At 36.8% G+C, this 25,535-nt stretch overlaps 1 protein-coding gene across 1 annotated transcript; it reads right to left on the bottom strand.

Moving 5' to 3' along the window:
• Positions 1–970: 970 nt before the first annotated feature.
• On the bottom strand, positions 971–24,268 carry LOC126481217 (ubiquitin carboxyl-terminal hydrolase isozyme L3). Its single transcript, XM_050104821.1, has 6 exons — positions 24,104–24,268; positions 20,010–20,155; positions 19,793–19,934; positions 13,722–13,797; positions 1,794–1,852; positions 971–1,660 (listed from the first exon to the last, which is right to left on the bottom strand). The coding sequence occupies exons 1-6, from the start codon at positions 24,212–24,214 to the stop codon at positions 1,574–1,576; spliced, it is 621 nt and encodes a 206-aa protein (XP_049960778.1). The 5' UTR covers positions 24,215–24,268; the 3' UTR covers positions 971–1,573.
• Between the last annotated feature and the right edge of the window lie 1,267 nt (positions 24,269–25,535).

Genomic DNA, 25,535 nt, shown 5'->3' with positions numbered 1-25,535 from the left:
CGATCTGTAATCTTGGCAACTGTGATACAATACATTGGTTAAAGAATGAGTCATGTGGGAAGACTATTTTACTGTCTCCAGTAATTGTGATGAATAGCGAGAGCAGGCAAAGTGCCACATAGAGCTCTTGCAGAGATGAAAGCAACAGATGGACAGGTGCAAACTATGTTGTAACAAAGGCATTCAAGAGTAAAAACTTCCACAACTGAACACAAGTCTTAACTTCTGGTACTTATGTAGAACAAAGAGGAGGTATGTATGTCTGTGGGTCCCTTCCTTACCATATGATCATTGCAAACTGATGTTACACCATGTCGCAGACATAAAACCACTGTGGCTATTTAAATTTGCTCAATGTTGTGTATCTTATGCTTTGACTGCTCACTGTTTCTATTTTTCTTCTTGTTTCACAGTTCAATATATTTTCCTAATGTTTTCATGCTTTATCTGTATTCAGTTTTTGGCAGGTTATACACTGGGCCATCTTACCACTAAATCTGAGGGGTTGGGATGAGGAGTTTCCCCTTGAAAGCATCACTTTTGTTTTTTTACAAGCAAAAGGGACAGGAATATGGTCATCTAAGACTACTTTACTCAGCACATCAGCTGTTACTGCAGGAAATGACGAACTTCCAATTAAATTAGAATGAAAAAGCGGCGCTCAAGCCAAAACAAGGTAGAAAAAAGGTGCAAGGTGCAATGAAATACCATTTAACTTGGACACTTTGACAAAAACTTCTTTCAAACACAGATTCATAAGAAGCTATTACAATGTGCAATGGCTGCAAGTAATTTTGCATTTACATGGCAAATCGACTAACTCAGACGGAGGCTGGGCTTATTTGCTCTGCTCCTTTCTCTTCACACACACACACACACACACACACACACACACACACACACACACCCCTATTGATAACAAATCTCTTGTAATGAGTCCCACTTGTTAACAATGAATTATAACACAAACAATCTTTCGAAAATATTTATTGGATCAGCAGACTATTGGTCCATTAACAACTGACTGAAAAGGGGAAAATACTAATTTCAATTAATGCTTTAGGCACAATTTCTTCACTGCTCTGCATACAATGCAATATAGTATAAGAGTATCATTAAAATACTTATTGTAATCAAAATATTTTTCATGTCCAAACAAAGCTAAACTAGTTAACTACGAAAAATCAGTCAAGCCAACAAGTTCCAGAGAATATATATATATGATATGTTATGAAATACTATAATTTTAATAAAGTAGCAATTAAGTAGTTATTGTTGGCTGTAGATCATTATGTTTCACATCACATTTATTGTTTCAAAATCTTTGGTGTAACATTTTATAATAATCTGAGCACAACTAGCATGAAGCATTTTTAAGCTAGTCAACAAAGTTGAAAACCTATACACTTTCCGTTTATTTGGAACTGCCCTAAACACAGCAGCAAATAAAATTAACTTCGAAAGACAAATATTGAGACAGATACTTGCACAAAAATAAAAATAGAACACTGAAGACAAAAATGGTCACATCACTGCACTATTAGTGCAAGTGTTAGAGAAGCCTGCAAAACACTTATTCTGCAGCAGTAAGTGCTACTACTGTGAAATGGAGCTCATCAGGATCTCTTGCCATATATTGTTGGCACACTTTGGCAGCATCCTGTGGAAAAAATATTAGCATGTTAAAATAGTTATTTTAAGCTGCAGCAATCAACACCTCTTCTGCAGAAAATAAACTGAAAGCATATAATCAATATAAACTATACTAATTAAATAAAAAGCCAAATACAAACCTCCAAGAATGAGTCCTCAGTTGTTGGTCCATGGTTTATTGGAAATGACTTCCTTCCATCTGAAACCCAAAAAAATCAATCATTAACAGCAGGAGTTAAAAGCAAGGCATAGAATTCTTATCGTCTGAACTCGTGCACACCTGTTTCCAACCTAAACGACTGTTTTGATTTATTATGTTCGTATGTCAGGACAGTAACATGTACTTATTATTAAGAGTATGTACCAAGCCAATATTTACAGAAAATCACAAAACTCAGTACAACACCATACGTAACTGCCAACCCACTTTTGATGAACAGAGTAACTAAGACATACCGAAGGGATTAACCAAAAGCCTCTGAATATGGAGACAATAACACCAGTGAACTTCACTGTCTTGTTCTTTGGATGTCAAATAATGGTAACTGTGAGACAACACTGAATATAAGATTGACCTCCTTGAAGAGGCTCCAGACATTTGTATTTCTAACATTCTGACTAATCAAATTTATGAACTATTTTACTGACATGGAGTAACTTGAGATTTGAGGAAAAATATTAACACTATCATGAAGAACTGTAGTGTCTTCTTAGATTATGTGACATGTGACACTGATTTGCAAGCAGTTTTTCCTCTTCCTCAAAAGCAATCACAAAGCTATCAGTGTTCTGCATCTTAACATAAGCCCCACCCTCTCCATTACTGTCACACAACAGCTCCTACTTTTTCTGAATTTCAATAACACATGCTGTTTGGAAAATCTTATTACCTCCAGTGGCTTCACTCTAATAATTTGAGTAATAATGAAACCTTCAAGTGTGTCACATACTGAACCAATTTTCTGTTCCAATTCATGAAATCTCCCCCAAAAATCTGGTCCCCCGACAGTTTTACATGTAGAACTGGAGATCTGTAATTTATTTTGCATCTGACACTACCTAAAAACATTCACATCTGTGACAATTTTCTTCCCACACAGCATAGTTGTTTGTGGCTTCTGCATCATCAATAACCACTAACTTAAAACTAGTTTTTGCATTGGCAATTTAGGGCTATTTTTGCAAACCTGCCTTTAAAAACATGCATTAATTTACAGGAATTTTTAAATGACTGACTAGCAAATTTCACAGTTTTGGACGTTTCACTATAGTCTTTGCATATACATAAAATTTGGTAGTTTATAAACTGTTGGGAGTAAAAACACCTTTTCTTTTTCAGAACTCACTTTATGCTAAACCCAAATCACTGATAATTGAATATTTAATGCCTTTTTACATAAAAGTTTTAAAATATTATTTCTCTCTTCTACACGACTTCAGGCAACTCTTCAACCTCACAATCTTCATACTCCAACACTTTTAAGACAGTATATTGTTACATAAACTTGCAGCTTCATTTGGAATGGTAAAGTGCATTGGTTTCATTACAGCCTCTTCTGCACTCTCATTGTTTTTACTGTGAACAACAGCAGCATGTTTCATGGCTTTGAAAGAAGTAATGTTCTTCAAAACATCACAACATACTTCTCATTCAGAAAACTGCCCTTTTTAACAGCATATTTACTCTTATTATTGGTTTGGCTGTAAGTTGCTCATACATTCATAATTTTGAAGGCAATGCTGACTTAAACGAATTTCTAAAAAAATTTAGCAGTCCTACAAAAACATCTCCCCACACCAGCACCTTTTTAAACTTCAATAAAATATTTGTGTGTTCACAATGTAATATCTCTTCTGTCTTCTGATATTCCTTAACTAATGAATGCATGATTCAGTGGCACAAAACTATGTCCAAAAATGGGAAAATTATGGGTAGGTTCAGAGAACAGTAATGCCTTTCATAAAATGTGTCAGTATACAGGTCATATAGAATTCTTATTCAGCATCAGTCTGGAAAAGGCTCAATTTTCAATCTTCTCTTACCAACATATCTAGTCTCCTCCACAAAATGTGGAGGTGGTGTGATTTCATTTGCACCTCTTACAGATTCTCTTGCACACCAAATATAATGAAATAAATTATCAGTATCATTTTGGGTCATGTTATTACTGTAAGGTTATACAACCATAGATGTCATGTGAAAAACACTTCTCCAATAGAGAGCTTTAACAGATTGATTTTGTGGCATGTATGAGGCAACTTTCACAGTGTCTTGAAGAATAAGTTTTTATAATGCTGCAACCTTTATTTTCAGTTCAAGCTCCTGCACATTGGGCAGGTGTCACTGTGAGGGTTAGTAAGGGTGAGATCGAATATCTTATAAAACACTGTCAAATTTTGAAACAACAGCTTTCACCGATTGCTTGCCTTTGTTCTTTTCAAAAATTTTCCCACATTAAATGTAAATATAATGTGTTCCGTAATTTAAATTCTATTGTTGACTAGGACAAATGTAAATTCTGTAATAATGACACACATTTGGAAAAAGAGTCACTAGGATTCCTAAAGTATTTACTTGGCTCTATTTGAAAACATGTTATCAAATTAATTACAAAGTAATTACCAGTTTTGTCAGAAGTATTGTTTATGTAACTATATCTGTTAATTTCATCATTTAAACAAAAAATTCGGCTTAACCTTCCTAGTAGAAGAAAATGTTAAAAAGAACGAATTTTTTTATGCATTAAGTTAATTTAACGAGTTATGTTTTAGTTGTAATTTCTGTAAATTAAACATCACACAATGTATAGTTTCAGTACCTGTTATTGTGATGATATATAAATGCCTGGAATTTGGTCCAGAGACAGTCCATGGCTGAGTTTTAGAAACAACAACAACAACGCATCAACTTAACCGTGAAATAAGTAACACAAATAGGCCGTGTGTTAAAACAATGAATGTCTGTTCAATGCGCACTGTATTATTCTGCAAGAACTGTGTGGTTAGGTTTTTACTGCTCACAGATGTTCGACAGTGAACTATTGTAGCAGTATGCTGATGTTTACCTGCAAATTATTAATGAGACTTATTGTTGATGTTTACCTGCAAACTATTAATGAGACATTTATGTTTACCTGCAAACTATTAATGAGACTTATCAGAAGTTAACCAATAATGAACTAGCCTTATAACTCTGTGTTATTGAAGGGGGTTGTGAAAGTAAAGAACTATGAAATGCAAATGTGCAACTGTCAGCTACATCATTTAACATAGTGTTTAACTTCCCCCTATTTTCAGCCAGTATAACAATGCAGTATCTCAACCCCAAGGACCATCAGCAAAGAAATAAAGCAGGCAAATGTCACAAGCTCTACTGGCTTTCATGAGCACTTCAAACTCTGGCACTTTGTTGTGAATTCTTCGGTAGTTTACGATTAGTACTTTAATACTCTCGTTGGAGGTGCTCTTTTGATCTTACACTGACAGTCCCAGGTTTCTCTTACAGCTATGATTATCTGGATTGGATAGACATTAGGCTAATCTAAAAAACAACCTTGTGTGCTCCCCACACACAGTCAGCTACCTGCGTAGCAGCCTCTGAAGTGTAGTGCACACCCGATACATTTAGGGGGACCACACAGTTCTTAACCCTATGGCCCAAGTCCAGGAAGTCGCAGCCTGGCTTATCACAGAACTTTCGAAGTCTGATTCAGTGCCTCCACTCGACTGAGTCAAACTGCCATGATCAAATTGTGAGCTTAACTGAAACTCCATGCGCAGGGCTGGTCTTCTCAATCTTCTCTGGCAATTGCTGGAAAGACCCAAGAATGATCACTGAGCCCATACAGACATTTGTTCCAAAGTAGGCCACAACAATCTGCAGTTGGTTGCAACCTCCCCTCAATAGCTGCTGGAATAGCCTCTAACATGCTGAATGAAGCCCTGAGGCATACACACTGAGTACAGCTTGTGTCCTTTCCCATCCCTTGCTGCCATTTCCTTGAGGGGAATCTTATGGTATGTATGGTTGTTAGCAAAGACTCAGCATATTTCCTGAAGGAGGGGAATGGTTTATCAAGTTAAATGGAGGAAGACTTGTGTGGGACAGACTTTCAGTCCACATTATACTGAAAGAAAGGGGAAAAATGTGTGTGCATTAGCAGACAACACGTGTTCACTGCCATTTGCTTATCTGTGAAGATCTTTTACATTAGAGGGAACTGAAGAGAACACGAGACCATGGATGCAGCCCGCGATTGCTGCATTCTTGTTCTTGCTTTTCTGTGGTAACAATTGGCATGAAGCATGCAACACCTTAGTTACAGCTACAATGAAAAATTTTTATATTTAGAGGATTTACTTTGCACCAGTGAGCACATGGCTTTTGCAAAATCAAGTGAAAAATGGCATATAAAAGGAAGAATTTTGGGTGTCAATTTGTACACAAGTACACACTCTACACAAATCACACTTAACATTTAACTGTAACTCCAGCATTCCTTAGCATTAACCCAAAACTTAGCACATAGGTCAGCTGACAGTTTTCACTGGCTTCTCATTACAAATCAGGAAATTGAAAAGCAGAATATTACCCAGGACCATCATAATCTGAAGAGAGAGCAGTATTTGCACTATTACCAACTGTGAAGATTTATGTTAGTAATGGCTTCACATTTTAACAGCTGCTATAATGAAGACAGCATCAGTAACATATGATTAATGAAGTGTGAAATCTACATGTGACTGTTCACATAATGTAACATAAGAAATTATTACGAGTTATCTTGCATTGAAAGTGCAGCCTGCCATGGAGCCGGGAGGAGAGTAGATTTGGTTCTCAGACTGGCACAGCTGACAATGGCTACTGGGCCATGCAAACAGTGAGCTTGCTTAATGCTGCGTGCAACACACACACACACACACACACACACACACACACACACACACACACACAATGAATCTGAAGAAGCACTGTTCATTTCTAGAACACAACCTACGACCATCTCACAGACAGAAGTGATGACACTTTCTGCAAGACCTGACCATTTTGCAGGACAATGCTCAAGCACATACAGTGCAAGCTGTTACTGATTTGTTTGACTGATGGGGGTGCTAAGTGCTATACCACCTACTGCACTCCCCTGACTCAAGCCCTCTTGAGTTCAACTCTATTTCTAAACTGAAGGAAACGCTTCACATCATTCGCTTCAGAACTGCTACAAACTCGTCAGGCAATAGACTGCGCTGCTTAGACTGTCAACACAACTGGCACTGCTAAGAGTATCCTACGACTTCCACATCGCTGGCAACGGGTTATACACAATGCTGGTGAATACTTTGAAGGTCAGTAAAAGTGACACACACATATCTATTTTGTACGAGCTTAAATAGTTGCCACTATTAAACTTCCAACCCTCATATAAAGGTTGTTTCAGTGAAGTAATTTAGTAGGATTTTTCCATTATGAAATTTCTTTTTACAATGAAATTGGGGAAAGTCAAGTCTTAAGGTGAAGGTACATTGCAGAAAAATTTTAATAATTTTTGTCAAATGGATGTGTTTTGTTGAAAAGAATTAAAAACTAATTTTTTAGAAAACATTTTTGTAAATAATTTTGATGTATTGACATCAAGCTAAGCTGTAAAAATTCAATGTACTATTGCAACAGAGTTAAATGTTTAAATTTTCATTTTGCAATAGGCTTTTTGTAATTCAAAACTTTGGAAAATGTCTGAAGGTAATTTTTTTCATCTGTTTATTGGAAATTACGTTGTGGTAATAATTTGGCCATCATACGAACTACAAGTGTACTTTAAAGTAGTTCTTTGTTAATACAGGGTGTGTAACATAGCAAATTATTATGACTTTCATCTTGCATTGAAAGCATAGCCTGCCATGGAGCTGGGATGAGAGCAGATCTCGTTCTCAGACTGGCGCAGATGACTGGCTACTGGGCCGTGCGAGCAGTGTGCTTGCTTACTGCTACTTGCATTACATTGCACATACACTATAAATCTGAAGCATCACTAATAAATATAAATTTATCTTTTTCATACTTTGTATAAGAAGTTCTATGGATAACAACCATATTGTTCAAATTTCAAATCAATAACTTCAATACTTTTGGAGATATAAATTTTTATGTAAAACACACACCAACCATACTGGCATTGTTAAATTGAGTTAGGGATGCAATGTATTCATTTACAATATCAACTGAAACTGCAGCCAAGAGGATAGGTTCATACAATCTAATTTCCTGGAATTTTCTTTAGTTTCATTGCCAACAATTTTCTGACAAAGTACTTTGGAAAATAATTATTTCATCGCGTTTTTGGAGGGGGGGAGGGGGGGGGGGAAGAGAGAGAGAGAGAGAGAGAGAGAGAATGAATTCTAGTCTAACTTGTGGTAATCTGACTGGCTGACATCAGAAATCCCACAAGTATAGGTCGCCTCTGAGCTGATCTGCACTGTGCCTCAGACCTATGAGTCTGAGAAGTCTCAGGAATTGTCTTCTAGTAAACACCTAAGTCCAGATGCTAAAATTTGTACCTAAATGAAGAAACTTGTGTACCTGATCGGTTCTTGCGTTGGTGAAGAATGACTACAGCACTGAGTATTTCGTGAAATTTTGAGTGTTGCGAGCGGTTTACTTAAGGAGATATTTGATTGTGAGCACTTCATGTTGTCCATGAGCTCTGTGCGGCATGTTTCATGCAGATCACAAGACATTATGGCGAGCACATCTTTACAAGAGTATACTGAACTACTAAGTGTTAACTTATAGGTAGTCTTGGGTCAGTAACTAATAAATGTTTGTTGTTGTGGTCTTCAATCCTGAGACTGGTTTGATGCAGCTCTCCATGCTACACTATCCTGTACAAGCTTCTTCATCTCCCAGTACTTACTGCAACCTACATCCTTCTGAATCTGTTTAGTGTATCCATCTCTTGGTCTCCCTCTACGATTTTTACCCTCCACACTGCCCTCCAATGCTAAATTTATGATCTCTTGATGCTTCAGAACATGTCCTACCAACCGGTCCCCCCCTCCTCCTCAAGTTGTGCCACAAACTCCTCCCCAATTTTATTCAATACCTCCTCATTAGTTATGTGATCTACCCATCTAATCTTCAGCATTCTTCTGTAGCACCACATTTCGAAAGCTTCTATTCTCTTCTTGTCGAAACTATTTATCGTCCATGTTTCACTTCCATACATGGCTACACTCCATACAAATACTTTCAGAAACAACTTTCCAACACTTAAATCTATACTCTATGTTAAATTTTTCTTCAGAAACACTTTCCTTGCCATTGCCAGTCTACATTTTATATTCTCTCTACTTCGACCATCAGTTATTTTGCTCCCCAAATAGCAAAACTCCTTTACTACTTTTAGCGTTTCATTTCTTAATCTAATACCCTCAGCATCACCCGACGTAATTCGACTACATTCCATTACCATCGTTTTCCTTTTGTTGATGTTCATTTTATATTCTCCTTTCAAGAGACTGTCCATTCCGTTCAACTGCTCTTCCAAGTCCTTTGCTGTCTGACAGAATTACAATGTCATCGGTGAACCTCAAAGTTTTTATTTTTTCACCATGGATTTTAAAACCTACTCCGAATTTTTCTTTTGTTTCCTCTACTGCTTGCTCAATATACAGATTGAATAACATTGGGGAGATGCTACAACCCTGTCTCCCTCCCTCCCCAACCACTGCTTCCCTTGCATGTCCCTCGACTCTTAACTGCCATCTGGTTTCTGTACAAATTGTAAATAGGCTTTTGCTCCCTGTATTTTACCCCTACCACCTTTAGAATTTGAATGAGTATTCTGGTCAACATTGTCAAAAGCTTTCTCTAAGTCTACAAATGCTAGAAATATAGGTTTGTCTTTCCTTAGTCTTTCTTCTAAGATAAGTCGTAGAGTCAGTATTGCCTCACGTGTTCCAATATTTCTACAGAATCCAAACTGATCTTCCCCAAGGTCAGCTCCTACCAGTTTTTCCATTCGTCTGTAAAGAATTCGCGTTAGTATATTGCAGTCGTGACTTATTAAACTGATAGTTCGGTAATTTTCACATCTGTCAACACCTGCTTTCTTTGGGATTGGAATTATTATATTCTTCTTGAAGTCTGAGGGTATTTCGCCTGTCTCATACATCTTGCTCACCAGATGGTAGAGTTTTGTCAGGACTGGCTCTCACAAGGTCATCAGTAGTTCTAATGGAATGTTGTCTACTCGTGGGGCCTTGTTTCGACTCAGGTCTTTCAGTGCTCTCTCAATCTCTTCACGCAGTATTGTATCTCCCATTTCACCTTCATTTACGTCCTCTTCCATTTCCATAATATTGTCCTCGAGTACATCGCCCTTGTATAGACCCTCTATATACTCCTTCCACCTTTCTGTTTTCCCTTCTTTGCTTAGAACTGGGTTTCCATCTGAGCTCTTGATATTCATACAAGTGGCTCTCTTTTCTCCAAAGGTCTCTTTAATTTTCCTGTAGGCAGTATGTATCTTACCCCTAGTGAGATAAGCCTCTACAGCCTTACATTTGTCCTCTAGCCATCCCTGCTAGGCCATTTTACACTTCCTGTCTATCTCATTTTTGAGACGTCTGTATTCCTTTTTGACTGCTTCATTTACTGCATTTTTATATTTTCTCCTTTCATCAATTAAATTCAATATTTCTTCAGTTACCCAAGGATTTCTACTAGCCCTCGTCATATCTACTTGATACTCTGCTGCCTTCACTACTTCATTCCTCAGAGCTACCTATTCTTCTTCTACTGTATTTCTTTCCCCCATTCGTGACATTCTCCTTGAAACTCTGTACAACCTCTGGTTTAGGCAGTTTATCCAGGTCCCATCTCCATAAATACGAAGACAGTAACTTGTTCTCGAAAGAACAGTTACTGTTGATGACCGTGCAGCTTTTTCCTGGAATAAATGATAACTATGACAACCTCAGCTGCCGACAGGTGGTGGTGTTATACCTCGATGTGGGCAGCTGAAAATGTGTGCCCCGACCAGGACTCGAACCCGGGATCTCCTGCTTACATGGCAGACGCTCTATCCATCTGAGCTTCCCGTGAGACTCACATTCCCAACTGTCCACAATTCTACATATGTATTGTACCTTATAGACATTTGCCCATGAGTTTTAATCTACAGTTCATAATCAATAGATTGTCGTCAGAGTCAACATCTGCCCCCTGGAACTGTCTTAAAATTTAATACCTGGTTCCTAAATCTGTCTCTTACCACTATATATGTGATACCTTATAGTATCTCCAGGATTCTTCGATGTGTACAACCTTCTTTTATAATTCTTTAACCAAGTGTTAGCAGTAAGTTAGTAACTGTTTAGGATGTTTAAAATACTGGGTCGGATTAAATATTTTCTGGCTCTTTTTGTGTGTGAACTTGTTACAGAGAAAGAGAGACAGTCAGTAATAAATGTTGCGATATTAAAATACAGACTTGATAGCCATTTTCCTTGTTCTAGAGACAAACCAACTGAAAGGAAATTTTTCACGTTTTCAAGAAGTCCTACAATAATAGCTTAACTAACTTTCAGCTACTGCCCATGGAATGGGGTTATGTGACCTTTGCATGGTGGATATTTAGTTGAATTTTCTTCAAAGCTGCTTTTGTTGGCTAAAATAGTATCTGCCATCACAGAGAAAATGAGGGGGGGGGGCAGAGGGCAGCATACAACCTGAGGCCTATCCCAGTACATGGGCAGACTACTTAAAGGATAGTGTGAGTCCAACTCATCCCACTGTGATAGGCTACTTGAAGAAATCATCTATATACTCCGTATCAACAAAAATAATTTTTGAAAATATTATTGGATAGATACAAAATTTACTTATCAAGCAACAGTATGAGGAGAAAAACCCATATGAAAGCTATGGAGATGTGCAAACTTCCAGAGCCAGAGTGTCCTGGGAGATGGTTGAAGGGAAAGAAAGTGGGATGAAGGGGAAGAGCTGGCGAGATTTAAGAAATGAGAAGTTACAGGAAAGTCACTCAAAACTTAAGTGTCACTGGAGACATTCCTCATCACCCCTTTTTGGAGTGTCTCCCCTGACCCAGGGTATTGAGTTACTTTTCTCCAACTCCTCCCACTTTCTAAATGCAACCAATAATTTTCCTTCATTCCTATTCCTTTCTCTTCAACCCTTCAGCCACAATGAATGGATGGCTCAAACCTTTCACATTTCTGTAACTTGTGTGCATTTTCTCCTGCTGCCCCTTGGCTAGTGGATTTTTTTATCTATCTGCTATGTTGTTTTTATGAGGGCAGACAGTGCCATCTCAGGTAAACCATTTTATCATAAAAATCTAATGTAACAGAACCACATCAGCCCTTTAATTACAGCTATCACGAAAATAAATTATGATAATGATCAGGCTAACATATTTTCAATTTTAAACAGCAAATTAGGTACATGTATACTTTACTTTCAGGGGAATTTACAGTGCTTTCCATTTTTAATAAACTAATAACTTTAATAAGATTGTGCTTACTCATCCTGTCCCCACATGACAATCATTTAATTTGTTTTTCTCGCATCCTCAGGAGGACCTTTGAGTACTCCAACAATTTACCAATCTTGTTTATTTTCCTTTGGCATCTACACTGTTTATGGGAGTTCCGTACCAGGTATGATACTAGAATTATTCTGTCAGCAGTATACTCTTCAGACCACTCCATTACTCAGCCAACTTGACAGTGACAATGACAGACAAGACAGTACATGAAAGCTTTCTGTATTGCAAGTGCCTAAGCAGGGAGGATGCATACTTCCTTTGATGGTTCACAAATCTGACGACCAGCTGAACATGAGTGAACAAAAGCAAATATGAACTGAATGCTACCAAATACCATTTGCTCACCCACACCTAATGTGTATACCAGAGAGTTCTGTTTTACAGTCACCTGTGTTTACTATGGCTTGAAGGAGGCTTAACAGAATTGAGAATGTCATTAGCTTTTGAGCTGTAACACTGGGTTTGTACATATGCATTGAGGTGTACCATATACCAGAAGACTCAACTGACTTCTGTCTTACAGTGACTGGAGTGAGTAAGCATTAATAAAATGGCCCCTTATTAATGAATAATTTATGATTGATGAAGAGGATATAACTCATACATAATTCAAGGTTCCTATTTTGCAAATGGCTTGCAATAAGCATTTGAAAAAGGAAGGCAGGGTGAAAAAAGGGACGTGGACAAGGTGATGGTGGGAGCTTTAAATGGTTGACAGTATGTGCATTTATGTTTAGTTCTCTCTTTCGAAAGAACTTTCAGATTATCTACGCTCCAATCAGCATTAATAGCAAAAAGTGGATAGAAATTCATAAATTTATGTCACCTGAACCAACAAAATACGTAAAAATGTGGTTTTTAGTTTAGTGTACACCTTGTGGACATTATATAGAATGAATTGTTTTGCACTTTTGAAGTACATTCTAGAAAATTACAGCCAATATAATTAGTTCACTGAGATCACAAAGTAGGCTCGAATTCTGGACATACCAATGATAATATTAACACTAAAATTTGCGTCAAACTGAAATTTCTCCTACTCACATATGATGTTGCTTTATCAGGCTACAGAAAAGACAGATTAATTGTGTGTGTGTGTGTGTGTGTGTGTGTGTGTGTGTGTTTGTGTGTGTGTGTGTGTGTGTGTGTGTGTGTGTGTGTGTGTGTGTGGGGGGGGGGACCCTAAACAAATTCTCATTCACTAAGGCATGAACTATTTTTATGGTTCGCAGCATGAAAATGTGAACAACAGTTATGAAGTCAAAGTTTTTTTGTAAAACTAACAAGTACAGTTAATCTCTTCCAAACTGGAAGATTTGTTTCATTTCATAAATTGTGTGAAAATGTAATTTGTTTCAAAGATCAAAAACATCTCTGAAAAAATACAGTGCTCTTGTTAATACACTGATCCAATATGACAACTTTCAGTACTTTAATACAATAGCAAAGGTAACTATTTGTAACTGACATGGAGGCAACTTCTGAACAAAACTACTACATTACCTAATTCATAGAGACTCCCATCCTTGTGGATAAATGCCACGAAGTGGTAATTCACAGGTGTGCTGGAGTCTGGGGCCTGTGAATAATAAAAACTTCAATATTTCTGTTTCAAATATAAGACATGGAAACAAAAAGTAAAGAAAAATAATACCATGACTAGGTCAAGTTTTATTTCAATGTAACATGTGTGCTCTATGACAGTATTCTTGCCATTTAACTTAAAAACATTCAAATATACTTGTATCTAGAGTCACTTGTAGTTTTCAACACTTACACTAACTAGTCAGTTTTACAATTTTTACACTTACAAATGGCTTTCAATTATTGCAGCCAGCCAATTACTGTATACAGTTTGATCATCTAATCATGTGCACAAATAATGAACAAAGTTTTTAAATAAAAAATGATAAAGTAAAATTACGCAAGTATGAAGTAATATTTTGCAGCACCAATAAAAAGTCACTAGTTTCGAATGAGATCTATACTTTAATTAGGCAAAACATTTGAGTAAGTATCTATTATATTTGGCACCAAACAGGTCAATAACCTAAGTGAATTTGTATTCATTTACTAATGATCCAGGGAGTACTACACTACACTATCATGTTCCATGAAGAACACACTTCCAATAAGAATCTAAGTGGTGATCATTTCATGATACCTGAAACAACCTTTTCTATCTACTATATATCCAGATCCCACTCCAGCTACTGCTGGGTCTGGGTGCTGACTAGTCTTCTCCATTTGGCTCGGTCCTCCCACCACTTCCTCCACTTGCTGCCAGGTCACACCTCCTTTCCACAGATATTTTCACTCTTTTTCCACCATGTTCTTGGGCTCCCTGTAGGTCTCTTTCCACCTATCTTTAGTTCCTCCATAATTTTGGGGAGTCTCTGCCCATGCCACCTTAATCTCTTTTGATTCTCTCATACTTTCTTGTTTAAGGTCCTTTCTAATATCTACATTCCTTACTCTGTCCACTATTGTTTTTCCCATAACTTTTTTGCTCTGAGAAAATTAATTTCTCCTGACTGCAGTCTGCTCCAGTCCCTTTCTGTCACTGTTTCTCCTCCATAGATGACAATAGGAAAGTAGTAACTCATGTATAAGGAGTTTTGCTTTTTCTGAAACCACCTTATTCCAAATCAGGTGTTTTATTGTTTGGTAGAAATTGCTTCCCTTCTGTAACCTATTAATTTCATTGGTTATTCTTCCATCACTAAATATTTCACTCCCTACGTAAGTGAAACTGTCTATTGAGGGGTTCTCCATTCAAAGTAATATTCCCATTGATCCTTTTGTCTCTTCCAAATACCATTACTTCACTCTTATCTTTATTTTTAATCCATACCATCTATCTACTAAATTCCGCAAATGGTGTCTGAAGTCCATACTATACAGTCTCCCTTTGTAAATATGAGTAAGGATGGCACAATGTTCTATGCAATATGAAACCTTACAACTGTTGACAACTCACACAAAAATACAGGATTTTACAGAATCCTAAACTCAAGAAAATCTTGCTACCAGCACTATGAAAAGCAGATAAGTGAACAGCTGACTTAACTTGTCAAATTGAAACAGGTGACAACTCAAAGTTTATGAAATGAGTAACAGTGACAAGCTGCTATTTTTAGTTTCAGAAAAAATCTATTGTATATTCACATCCCATTGTCTCCAGCTTTGACATGAAGTCCTGTGCAGACCACTCCAATTGGCATTTTGTAGTTCATGAAAATTCTTTGCTTTTTCTTACTTTATTTTCTGTAATTTATCTGTGATAGTGAAGACTAGACTTACAACAAAGAGAGCAGCACACAGTTCCTGAACAAAAGCTCTTATCTGATCCCACAAATTTCATCTTTAGTTCTAAAATTGTTATCTAATCATGTAAGAAGGATAAAATTCTGTCCACAAGTTCATTGCAGTTTATTGTATTCAGCCAGACCAGTTTGATGCTGCTCTCCACACTTGCCTATGTTGAGCATGTTTCTTCATCTCTGCACAACTGTTACCATGTACATCTCAAGCCTTTGTGTTCTACAGATTTACACACAAGTTTTCCTCCATTACCAAACTGACAATGTCTTAATGCCAACTAGTTATGACATACATTCTTTTTTCTCCACTACAGAGTGCCTCTAATTAATAATCAGACCTACCCATCCAAACTTCAACGATCTCCCAAAACACCAAGACAAAAGCTTCTGTTCTCTCCTTCCTTAAGGGCAGATGTAGAGCAAAATAAAGTTTTTTATTGTGTATTTATTAGATCGATTCTTTATGAGTAACACTGCAAAGTCTCATAATCAACTTCTGGCTAGAAATAGTTTTTAAAATTTAGTTTGGGTGTCTGCACATGCCATACCCCCTCTTTCTACGCTGTGACCCACCTCTATGATAGAAATTTTTTGTGCATTAATTTTTCATTCACACAACCTAAATACACTGCAGTCAAGTCTAGAAGGTTGTGAGAAAGGTTATCTTTTTTCCTTTGTTTACATTTTTTAATAGTACGTGCTACAAACTTATTTCAGTTTTTAGTTTTGCATATATCAAGCTGCTTTGCTCGAAACAGGTCATAGTAGACGACACATAGTCAAAACGTGAGGAAATTTTGACTTTCTGAAAGGTACAGGAAATTTAAATAACTCTGTCAGAGAAGCGGCTTGTTAAGTGTGAAGGTCAAATTTTCAACAAAGTCACAGAGTTCTCCAAAGAAGAAAATTAGTGAAGGAAATGATGATGCTATGTACAGTGCCAAAGATGAGTTGTCCTGTGGATTTAGGTTAACTGATTAGAAACATTTGTACACTATTAATGTCATGTGCATGTCTGATTTTAGGTCAAAGGGGCTTAGACTGCATGAGACATCTGGTCCCTTGGGCTTTGTGGAAATTAGAATCAGATGAAGAGATCACTAGCCAGGTCTCTACCAAGCCATTAAACACTATTTAAGCCACTTAATCCTTAAATGACTGGAGATACTAGGCTTCCATCCAGGTGCACTCACACTGAAGATACTAAGACGCATTGGAACATGACTGGACAAAGCTCAGCTAACAGAAGAAAAAATGCAGAAGTTGTCTAGGCAAAGTAGACAGGGGAGGAGATTACAACAGGAAGACACAGAAGGGAAAGATTATGGATGTGGACAGCATTAATCAGTAGAGGTATAGCAGTACACTTAAAAATTGAAATAAAAACTGAATGCAAATTGCTGTAAACTGACTTTTTTGAGCTATTATGTAGCTTTTCTCAGGAACTATGAAAGCTAACATGCTAACATACCAAAATTTGGCATAGTTCTTAAGAATTATTGAATAAGCTTGTGCAGCACTTTTCCATTATCTATTCTCTGAGAAAAATTCCCCTTTAAAATATATGAGAAAAATAGAGCAGTCCCAGGTAACACAAAACTGAAAAATTAATTTCACAGCAACTATGACCTTAAAAAATCTGTTCCACACATTTTACTAGCCTCCTACACATATGTAAACTGTGAAATTCCAGTTTTATTGCTAGATTTGTTTCTATAAACAATGTAAACAATGGTAATTAAAAATTCAAAAATCGTTAAATGTATGTTGACACATTTTCAAACAAAAATTGCACAGAATATCAAGCATTATTTTGCACATAGTAGCCAAGTTTTACTGTTTCAGCTGTAATATCAGAAAAACATGTTTAAGTACTAGAATGCATGTGGCCTACATTTGTCCTTAAATGTTTATTATCTTTCATTTCCACACTCATTTACACTCAAATACTTTCAGGAAAGACTTCCTAAAATGTCTTGTCTGTGTTATTCCCTTTTCATGACAGTTTCCAAACTATTTCTTCCACCTTTCAGCATTCCTCCTTTTCACAATACTGGATTGCTATTCGAGCTCTTCATATTAACACGGCTTGCTTCTCTATCCAAAAAGTTCCATCAATAATGGTTAGTAACCACAATGAGACATGTGCTAATTCATGTGATTAATGTACAGTGTACAGTGTGCCAATGATAGTTCTTGAACAATGGAGAATGCGGGATGGAATGTAACAATATTTGTCATGCCTACCTGTGACTCGGCACCACTATATGGCGAGTGGCAAATATCCTTTTCATAATACAGTTCTTGATTAGAAATTGCTGTCTGACTTAGTCACGCAAGATCCTGTTTCAGAAATTTCAAGTCCATATTGAAATTTCTTTTTCAGTGATTCAGTTACTACCTCTTTCAAAGATGTATTTTTTTAAATAAAAATCTATCATGAACTGAGAAAAAGAACAAAAATGGTCGAGTGCCTCCGAAGCTTTGTCATTAATCACTTAATATTTGAGAGAATGACTTACACTCCCATTTAGGAAGATGAGACAGGTAGTGTATGTAGGCAGGAAGAAACCAGACAGATTAATACTACTTACATGAAGTAACAGTAAATTGGCGGGTGCATTTTGGTTCACCAACAGTTACAAGTTGATGAGATTGTTTTAGGGCACAAAAACTGAGGAAGTGTCATGTAAGTTGGTTCAGAATGCACAGAAAATTGTAACTGATAATTTTCTAAGACAACTAATGAACACACACAATAGTAAGTGCCAAAAAATTTGAACAGCAAGTGTATTAGCAGAGGCTGCTTTTATTAAGCACAAAAGGTCTAATAGTTATGAGCCTGTAACACACAATACATAAAGTACATGCATTTTCTAATGTGCTTTTGACTTCTGCAGATAAGTAAGACAATCTACAGTTAAGTGTGTCAACAGTTTAGTGAATTTTGGAAAGGAAAGTTGAAGTACATTCAAGTTTCCAAGTCAGATCAATGTCAGCACTGAGCCACAGACAGCTTCATTGAAAGGTACAACTTACGAATAAACTGCCAAAGAGTGATTAATATGTGGGCATACAAGTCAGAAACTAACATTTCCATTATGCGTTAGGAAGGCCGACGTATTCTATGTCTGCACCTATTTGAGGGATCAAGCTTTGAAAACTGCCTCCTGAGCACTGGTAGCTCTGACATGTTTCTGTAGGTCTAGAACAAGGGAAATTTAGGACTGTCTTTCTCAGAGTCAGCTAAAGACCGATGGAAACCACATATCCCACTTCTTATACTGATGTTCTATGAATCTTTATTATTAACAATATTATGGAAAGGATTGACTGCTTCTCACCATAGAAAGATGGTGTGTTGCAAACAGGCACAAAAAGACTACCATACATTTGACATTTTCCTGGCAGGAAATAATAGTGAGACTGGTTCTGGAACCAAGAACTTAAATTATTTTAACTGTTACTGCTCCCAGAAACACACAAGAGTTGCCACAAATTTCATGGGGCCAAATGAGTGCAGATACTGGACTGTATTGTTAGCTGTCAAATCAAGGGAATATACTGATGTCGTAGTATTGTGTGATACTATTTCATCTTACCGCAATTTTAATGGCTTTCACAAAAGACCTGGACCACACATGAACCACTACATCAATGACATACTGCCACTTAGGCCAAGCATTCTCAGTTGCTGAGTGATGTTTAAGTAAAGCAAGAATCCTCAAGATTTGACTATATGCTCCTTGCTGTTTCCCTCTCACTGACGACTCCAATTCCTAATTCTGATACATTCAGTTTCTTACATGTTTTACCCTCGCTTACTACTAAACCCACACAAAATTTACAACTGCAGTAGGGTATGAAAGCAAACATTTTGTACTTATACGATGGTTTAATAGCAATGTAACATCCCCACCCCCAGTGTTCTAGGGTTAAAAAAGGTAAGCAGTACGTAAAATTTTTCAGACAATACATGGAAAATTAATTAACAGGAAGTAATGAAGTAGAATTTAACTCCACAAATGAAAGAGTTGTTCAACATTTTCCTTTAAGTTCTTTGTTTTGTTCTTTGCCAAAGAAATTTTTTCAATCCTTTGTTTATCAAGAAAGGATCTTCAAGCTTTGTGATTAAAAGTTACCATACAGCGTCAGTTGCCATCAAATGGCAATTAATAAGTATTATCTACACATTTGTAAGCATTGACACATTTAACAGCTACACAAATTAATGTAGTCTACTTCCTCTACCTCAGTCTGGCCTTCCAAAGCAAGCTGCTTGTGTGTGTTAATTATTCCATCTGCCTTCTGCAAGAGTTCACCACGTTCATCAGGATTAAGGGCTTGAGCATCTTCCAAGAATTGTTTCAGATGGCCATCACCCAACTGGATCCTGCACGATAACATAGCATAAGTTTACACTGTCAGAAAATTTAGAGCTTCATGTATTACAAAAAATTGTACTTACTTATCAGTGTTGTTTGCAACACTGTGGATGAGAGCAATTGTACCACATGCATTTTCAACAACTTGTTTCAAATAAAATACATTTTCAGAAACAGTTTGTCCCTTCTCCTTAACTTCTTCCTCCTGCTGAGTCTTATGTTCTTCATACTAGAAACAAAAAGAATCTGATGAAACCACCTATAGCTATTTACTATACAAGGAAAAATCACATTTTACTCAACTGTAATTATTAACAATGTACACTTTATTAGAAGGAAGATCCATTGAAATGCCAATGACTTAATACTAAATCAGTACATGAAGAATGAAGGAAAATGTATATACGTCACAGTTGTTCGATACACATTTGGGCCATTACAGACAACCTAAAATGGGATTAAACACCATTCTTAGCAAAAGATTAAAACACTAATCACATCACCACCTCACTATAGTGGAATACTTATACAAAGAATATCACTTGTCAGTTAAAGTTATCAAGTCCATTCCGAACTACAGTTGAGAGTGCTTTGGCAGGTGAAGAATTATTGATAGACTTCATGATTTCAACAACAAATTTTCAAAATAAAAGCATACAGATGGTTAAGAACATTGTCCTGTCCTTCGTGAGAAATTATTAGTTAATCCAGAAGACTCCGCAATGTCCAATGGCAATATAAAAACTCTGAAGCAAATCTAAAAGGATATACTTTAGTTTTATTGTATTTTTAAAGAATCCAAAACCACTATAGTCCCCTAAAAACTTTCAATAATACCCATTCTAATTAGTTATCACTCAGCAGAGGCATGACAGGAGAAAAATTGTGAAAGCGGTCAGTCCACCAATCGGTGTGGAAATTTTTCAATTTGCAGACAATATTAATAGTAAAATCAAGGCCTTTTGCAGATAATTCAGTTGTCCATAATGAAGTACTACCTGAAAGAAGCTGCATAAATATCCAGTCAGATATTGGTAAGATTTCAACATGATGCAGAGAAATACCTTGGGGTAACACTTTGTAGGATTATGAAATGGAATTATCACATAGGCTCAGTCATGGGTAAAGCAGGTGTAGACACAACATTACTGGTAGAATACTGGGGACATGCCATCAGTTTACAAAGGTCATTACTTCCAAATCACTTCTGCAACTATTTCTAGAATATTGCTCAAGAGTGTGGGACCTGTACCAGATAGGACTAGCAGAAGATATTTAATGTATACAGAGAAGGGCAGCACAAGTTTCTTTGGTTCATGGGAGACGGATGCTGAAGAAATTGAACTGGAAGACAGACTGATGTCAATTATCATAAGAAAGTAATTAACAAAGTTTCAATAATTCAATCACATAGGGATTGTGAGAATAAGATTAATTACTGTGCACGCACACATGCATTCAAATATACATTAGCTAAGTGTGACTCTTCTTCCGTTCTCAATTCTGAGAACAAACAAAAGTCCCATGCCCAAGTCCCAGTCTGGCTCAAAGTTGGAAGTTTTTATCTTTATCTTCTTTAACAGTTTTACAACCACAATGTTTCGTTTTCCATTCCTCTGACTCACTGTTAGGCTATTCGAAGCATTTAATTAGCCCTATTTCACAACTGTGTTAGCCACAGTGTTTTTCAGTTGCTTCTTCACCCGCTGTGTATGTTTGAATTAAGTCATATTTCTTATTGTTGGTCCCAGTCACTTCCTGTAATAGTACAGTCTCACACTTTCCCTGCTCAGTCACTAGGATCCAAAACAATTACAGGTTAATATTTTTGGTGCCATTATTTCTAAAGATTTTTGAGAATGTGTGATAATGACGTTTCATTACACATTTTGCTGTTAGGCCTGCAGTCTGGCTTCACAGAATGAGCATTAAACATGCAATTCTTGAGCATAAGTCACTGTCAGTGCTAAATCTTCAGTTTGTGGCAGCAGTTATCTTTTAATTTAACAAATGCACTTAATTTGTTGACAACAATACTCTTGTGCAAGTTGGAACTTTACAGAATTAGCGTAACAGCCGAAGATCAGTTAATTTCATACATGGAAAACACAAAACAAAGTTGTCCACAAGCAAGAAAGATCAGGGAACAAACTTACATCTAATTGGAAAATGGCAGAACATGGGTGTTTTGGATCAGTTACTTATCTTAATACGTATGCAAGATCTGTCACTAAGCAATCAAGGTGATCCAAAGTCATTGCAGAAGAAGTGAAATAATGTAGTGAGGAGGACGGCATTAATTTGTGTATTACAGAAAACTCAGTGCAAGAACTGTAACCAACTACAGTGTGCATAGTTTCCGACACAAAGAACTAGTAAATGACTTCTCACATTGAGCACACCAGTGAGATGACAATTTTAAAAATAAATTTTGACAGTGAGAGATGAAAGCTCTTTGAAATATCACATTCAGGGCCTTTTGTGAGAACTATGCACTGTTCTCTTCACCATAAGAACAATACCTGGCACATGGCACTCAGAGGGTTTTTTACTCTACATGCTCTCCCATTTTCTGCAGTATATTTCAGAATAACTAAGAATAATAATACGTAAAAAAGAATAGTCAAGCCGTTCTGCAGTGTCAGTTCACAAACTTTATGTAAGTTCTTGTTCAAGCATATCTCAAATCTGACTGCTATACAGTAACTACCTCACAGGACTTCTTGTTACTATGGGTCCTCACAACACAAACTTCCACATTCATTCAGCAAATACTAAGCACAAAAATAATTGTCACTTTAATAAAACCAGATAACCTAGGTGTGCATTACTTACAGGTTTAACCAAAAGGACTGGAAAATTAGATATAGGCCTACTTGAAAAACCTGGGATTTTAAGAGCAAAGGCTAACCTGTGCCAAATTCCCTTTCAATCCATACACAAATTTCTTGCATTATTTTAGGGCCTTGCCCTGTATTTGTTCATGTTTCTGAAAATCTAATTTTTGTGACTACAGATTTTATCAGCAGTCTCCAGATCATGTAGTGACTATTTTTAACACTAAGTAGCTTAGCTCCAATTGCCCTCCAGAGAACCTGACTAATTTCATTTGACACTACCCATCTGCTTTAATACCATTTAAGTACCATCCATTCCTTTTGTTCAATTTTGATGATTAACAGCTAATAATTCTTAGTCAAATTTGAAATTCAGCAACTGGATAAACTCTGAAATTTTATTCTTTGCTGTCCATCCGTCAACACCACAGTCCCTGTATCCATCACCTCTTCAGCTGTCAAACCACCAACTTCAAAGCTGCAACTATTCAGCCAATAGCACCCCAAGGGTTAAGAGTTATGGCTTTCAGGTAGATCTATCTCATTTTTGTTAGGTTATGAATTCCCTTTCATGTTTTATAAATGCAGGTAATACAAGGGAACTAAGTAGGAAACATACTTAAAAGGCATGAAGGAAGTATCTTACTGGTACAAGATGAGAACAGGTTAAGAGTGTCACAAAATGACAGCCCAGCATTATTGCCTTTGGAAGTTTAATTTAAATTTAATTGCTCCAGGCAAATGCCAGGGTGGTTCCTTTGAAATGAGCAGGGTCAGTTTCCTTCCCCATCCTAAATTAAGTCAAGCTTCTGCTCTATCTAAAGACATTGTTGTCGATAGGACATTAAAACTAATGCTTCCTTGCTTCTTTTCTTCCAGTTTCAGTGGTGTCTCCTATTACACTAAATATGTTATACCCCAAGATAGCTGGCTTTATTGTGGGTGTGGACAAAGGCCACTGACCCACAATCAACATTTGTTAACGTTGAATAGTAGATGTGGCTGAATAACCAGATTTACAACTTTGAAGAAGACAGGAAAGTAAATCTTATGATCTGAAATGTAATTTTTGATAACTAATGCAAATTCACATTGATGTACTTTTTTGAGTAAAAAAGTTCTTAAAAAGGTACCACTAAATCAAATTTTAATGTAGCAGTGAAACCCAAGGCCCAACAGTAGCATTTATAATGAAGTAGCAATATTAGTTCTATAAAAACTTAGAAATATTTTGGAAACAATGTATTAATCAGGTAGCTGTACTTTAATCTATTTCAGCCTGATATGTTCATACCTAAACATCAGAAAAACCATTGAACAATTTAACTTATTCTAATTACCTTTGGTGATGTAGGAAACAGTAGAATAATTGCAAGAGCAGGGCGTGGCACAGAGGGTAGCAACTCTGGATCCAACCCAAGTACATCAACCATCTGCCATTTTGAAGGCATGCCCAGTTTCTGCAAATACTGAAACAAGAAGATGATTAATATCTAGTATTTCCAGATCCCCTCCCTATGAAAGAACTTTGGCCAAGCAAATTTGTCAGCTAACTTAGCTAAATAATTCAGCATTCCGGCCCAAGACGCTGGAATTTGTAGTAGTATTTTGCAACCATAACTTAGTAAACTGATCATCCAGTAATATTGACACACCTGCTTACTTTGGAATGGGAATTATTACATTCTTCTTGAATGTCTGAGGGTATTTAACTTGTCTCTCATCTCACACACCAGACTGAACAGTTGACAGGGCCATGTTTCTATTATATCTTTCAAGTGTTCTGTCTAATTCTTCACACAGTATCACATCTCCCATTTCATCTACATCCACCTCCATTTCCATAATATTGCCCCCAAGTGCATCTCCCTTGTATAGAAACAATTCCTTCCACATTTCTGCTTTCCCTTCTTGGCTTAGGTCTGGTTTTTCATCTGTGCACTTGTTACTCATACAGGTAGTTCCCTTTTCTCCAAGAGTAATTTTTCTGTAGGTAGCATCTATCTTCCACATAGAATAATATGTTTTGAAGTCCTTACACTTGTCCTCTAGCCATTCCTGCTTATCCATTGGGCAATTCTTATCAATCTTGTTTTAGAGATTTGTATTCCCTTTTGCCTGCTTCATTCGTTGCATTTTTATATTTCTGTCTTCCATCAATTAAATTCAGTATCTCCCGTGGTATCTATTGACTTCTACTAGGCCTCGTCTTTTCAGTTTTATGTTGCCTTTACTGTTTCTTCTCTCAAAAACCGATTTGTCTTCTGTATTCCTTTCCCCTGTTCTCACCAATTGTTCCCTGATGCTCCCACAAAAGCACACTGTAACCTCTGGTTCTATCAGTTTACCACAGTCTCATCTCAATTTCCTACCTTTTTGTGATTGCTTCAGTTTTAATCTACAGTCTATAACCAATAGACGTTTGCAGGGTCGACATCTGACACAGCAAATGTGTTGTGCTCTGTGGAAAATTCTACAGGACAGCTTTCACTTTCATACCATTTCCCCATTCTATACTCACCTACAAGTTTTCCTTCTATTCCTATTGCCAAATTATGGTCACCCATCACAATTTATCTTCTATCTGAACTACTCAAGCAGTTCTTATCTCTCTACATTATCTTAAACTACTGCTAATGTAGTGTGGGTTGTTGTGCAGGACAAAAACAACACTCGCACCGCAAACAGTAGTTGAATTAAATGGAAACTAGAGTAGTGTCTTATGCATTGTCCATGTCGGGTCAACATGGAAGTGAACTTCAACGGAGCAGA

The sequence above is a fragment of the Schistocerca serialis genome, chromosome 5, assembly GCF_023864345.2.
Source record: "Schistocerca serialis cubense isolate TAMUIC-IGC-003099 chromosome 5, iqSchSeri2.2, whole genome shotgun sequence".
In the NCBI taxonomy this organism is placed as follows: Eukaryota; Metazoa; Arthropoda; class Insecta; order Orthoptera; family Acrididae; genus Schistocerca; species Schistocerca serialis.
This window is presented reverse-complemented; position numbering and strand designations above follow the sequence as displayed.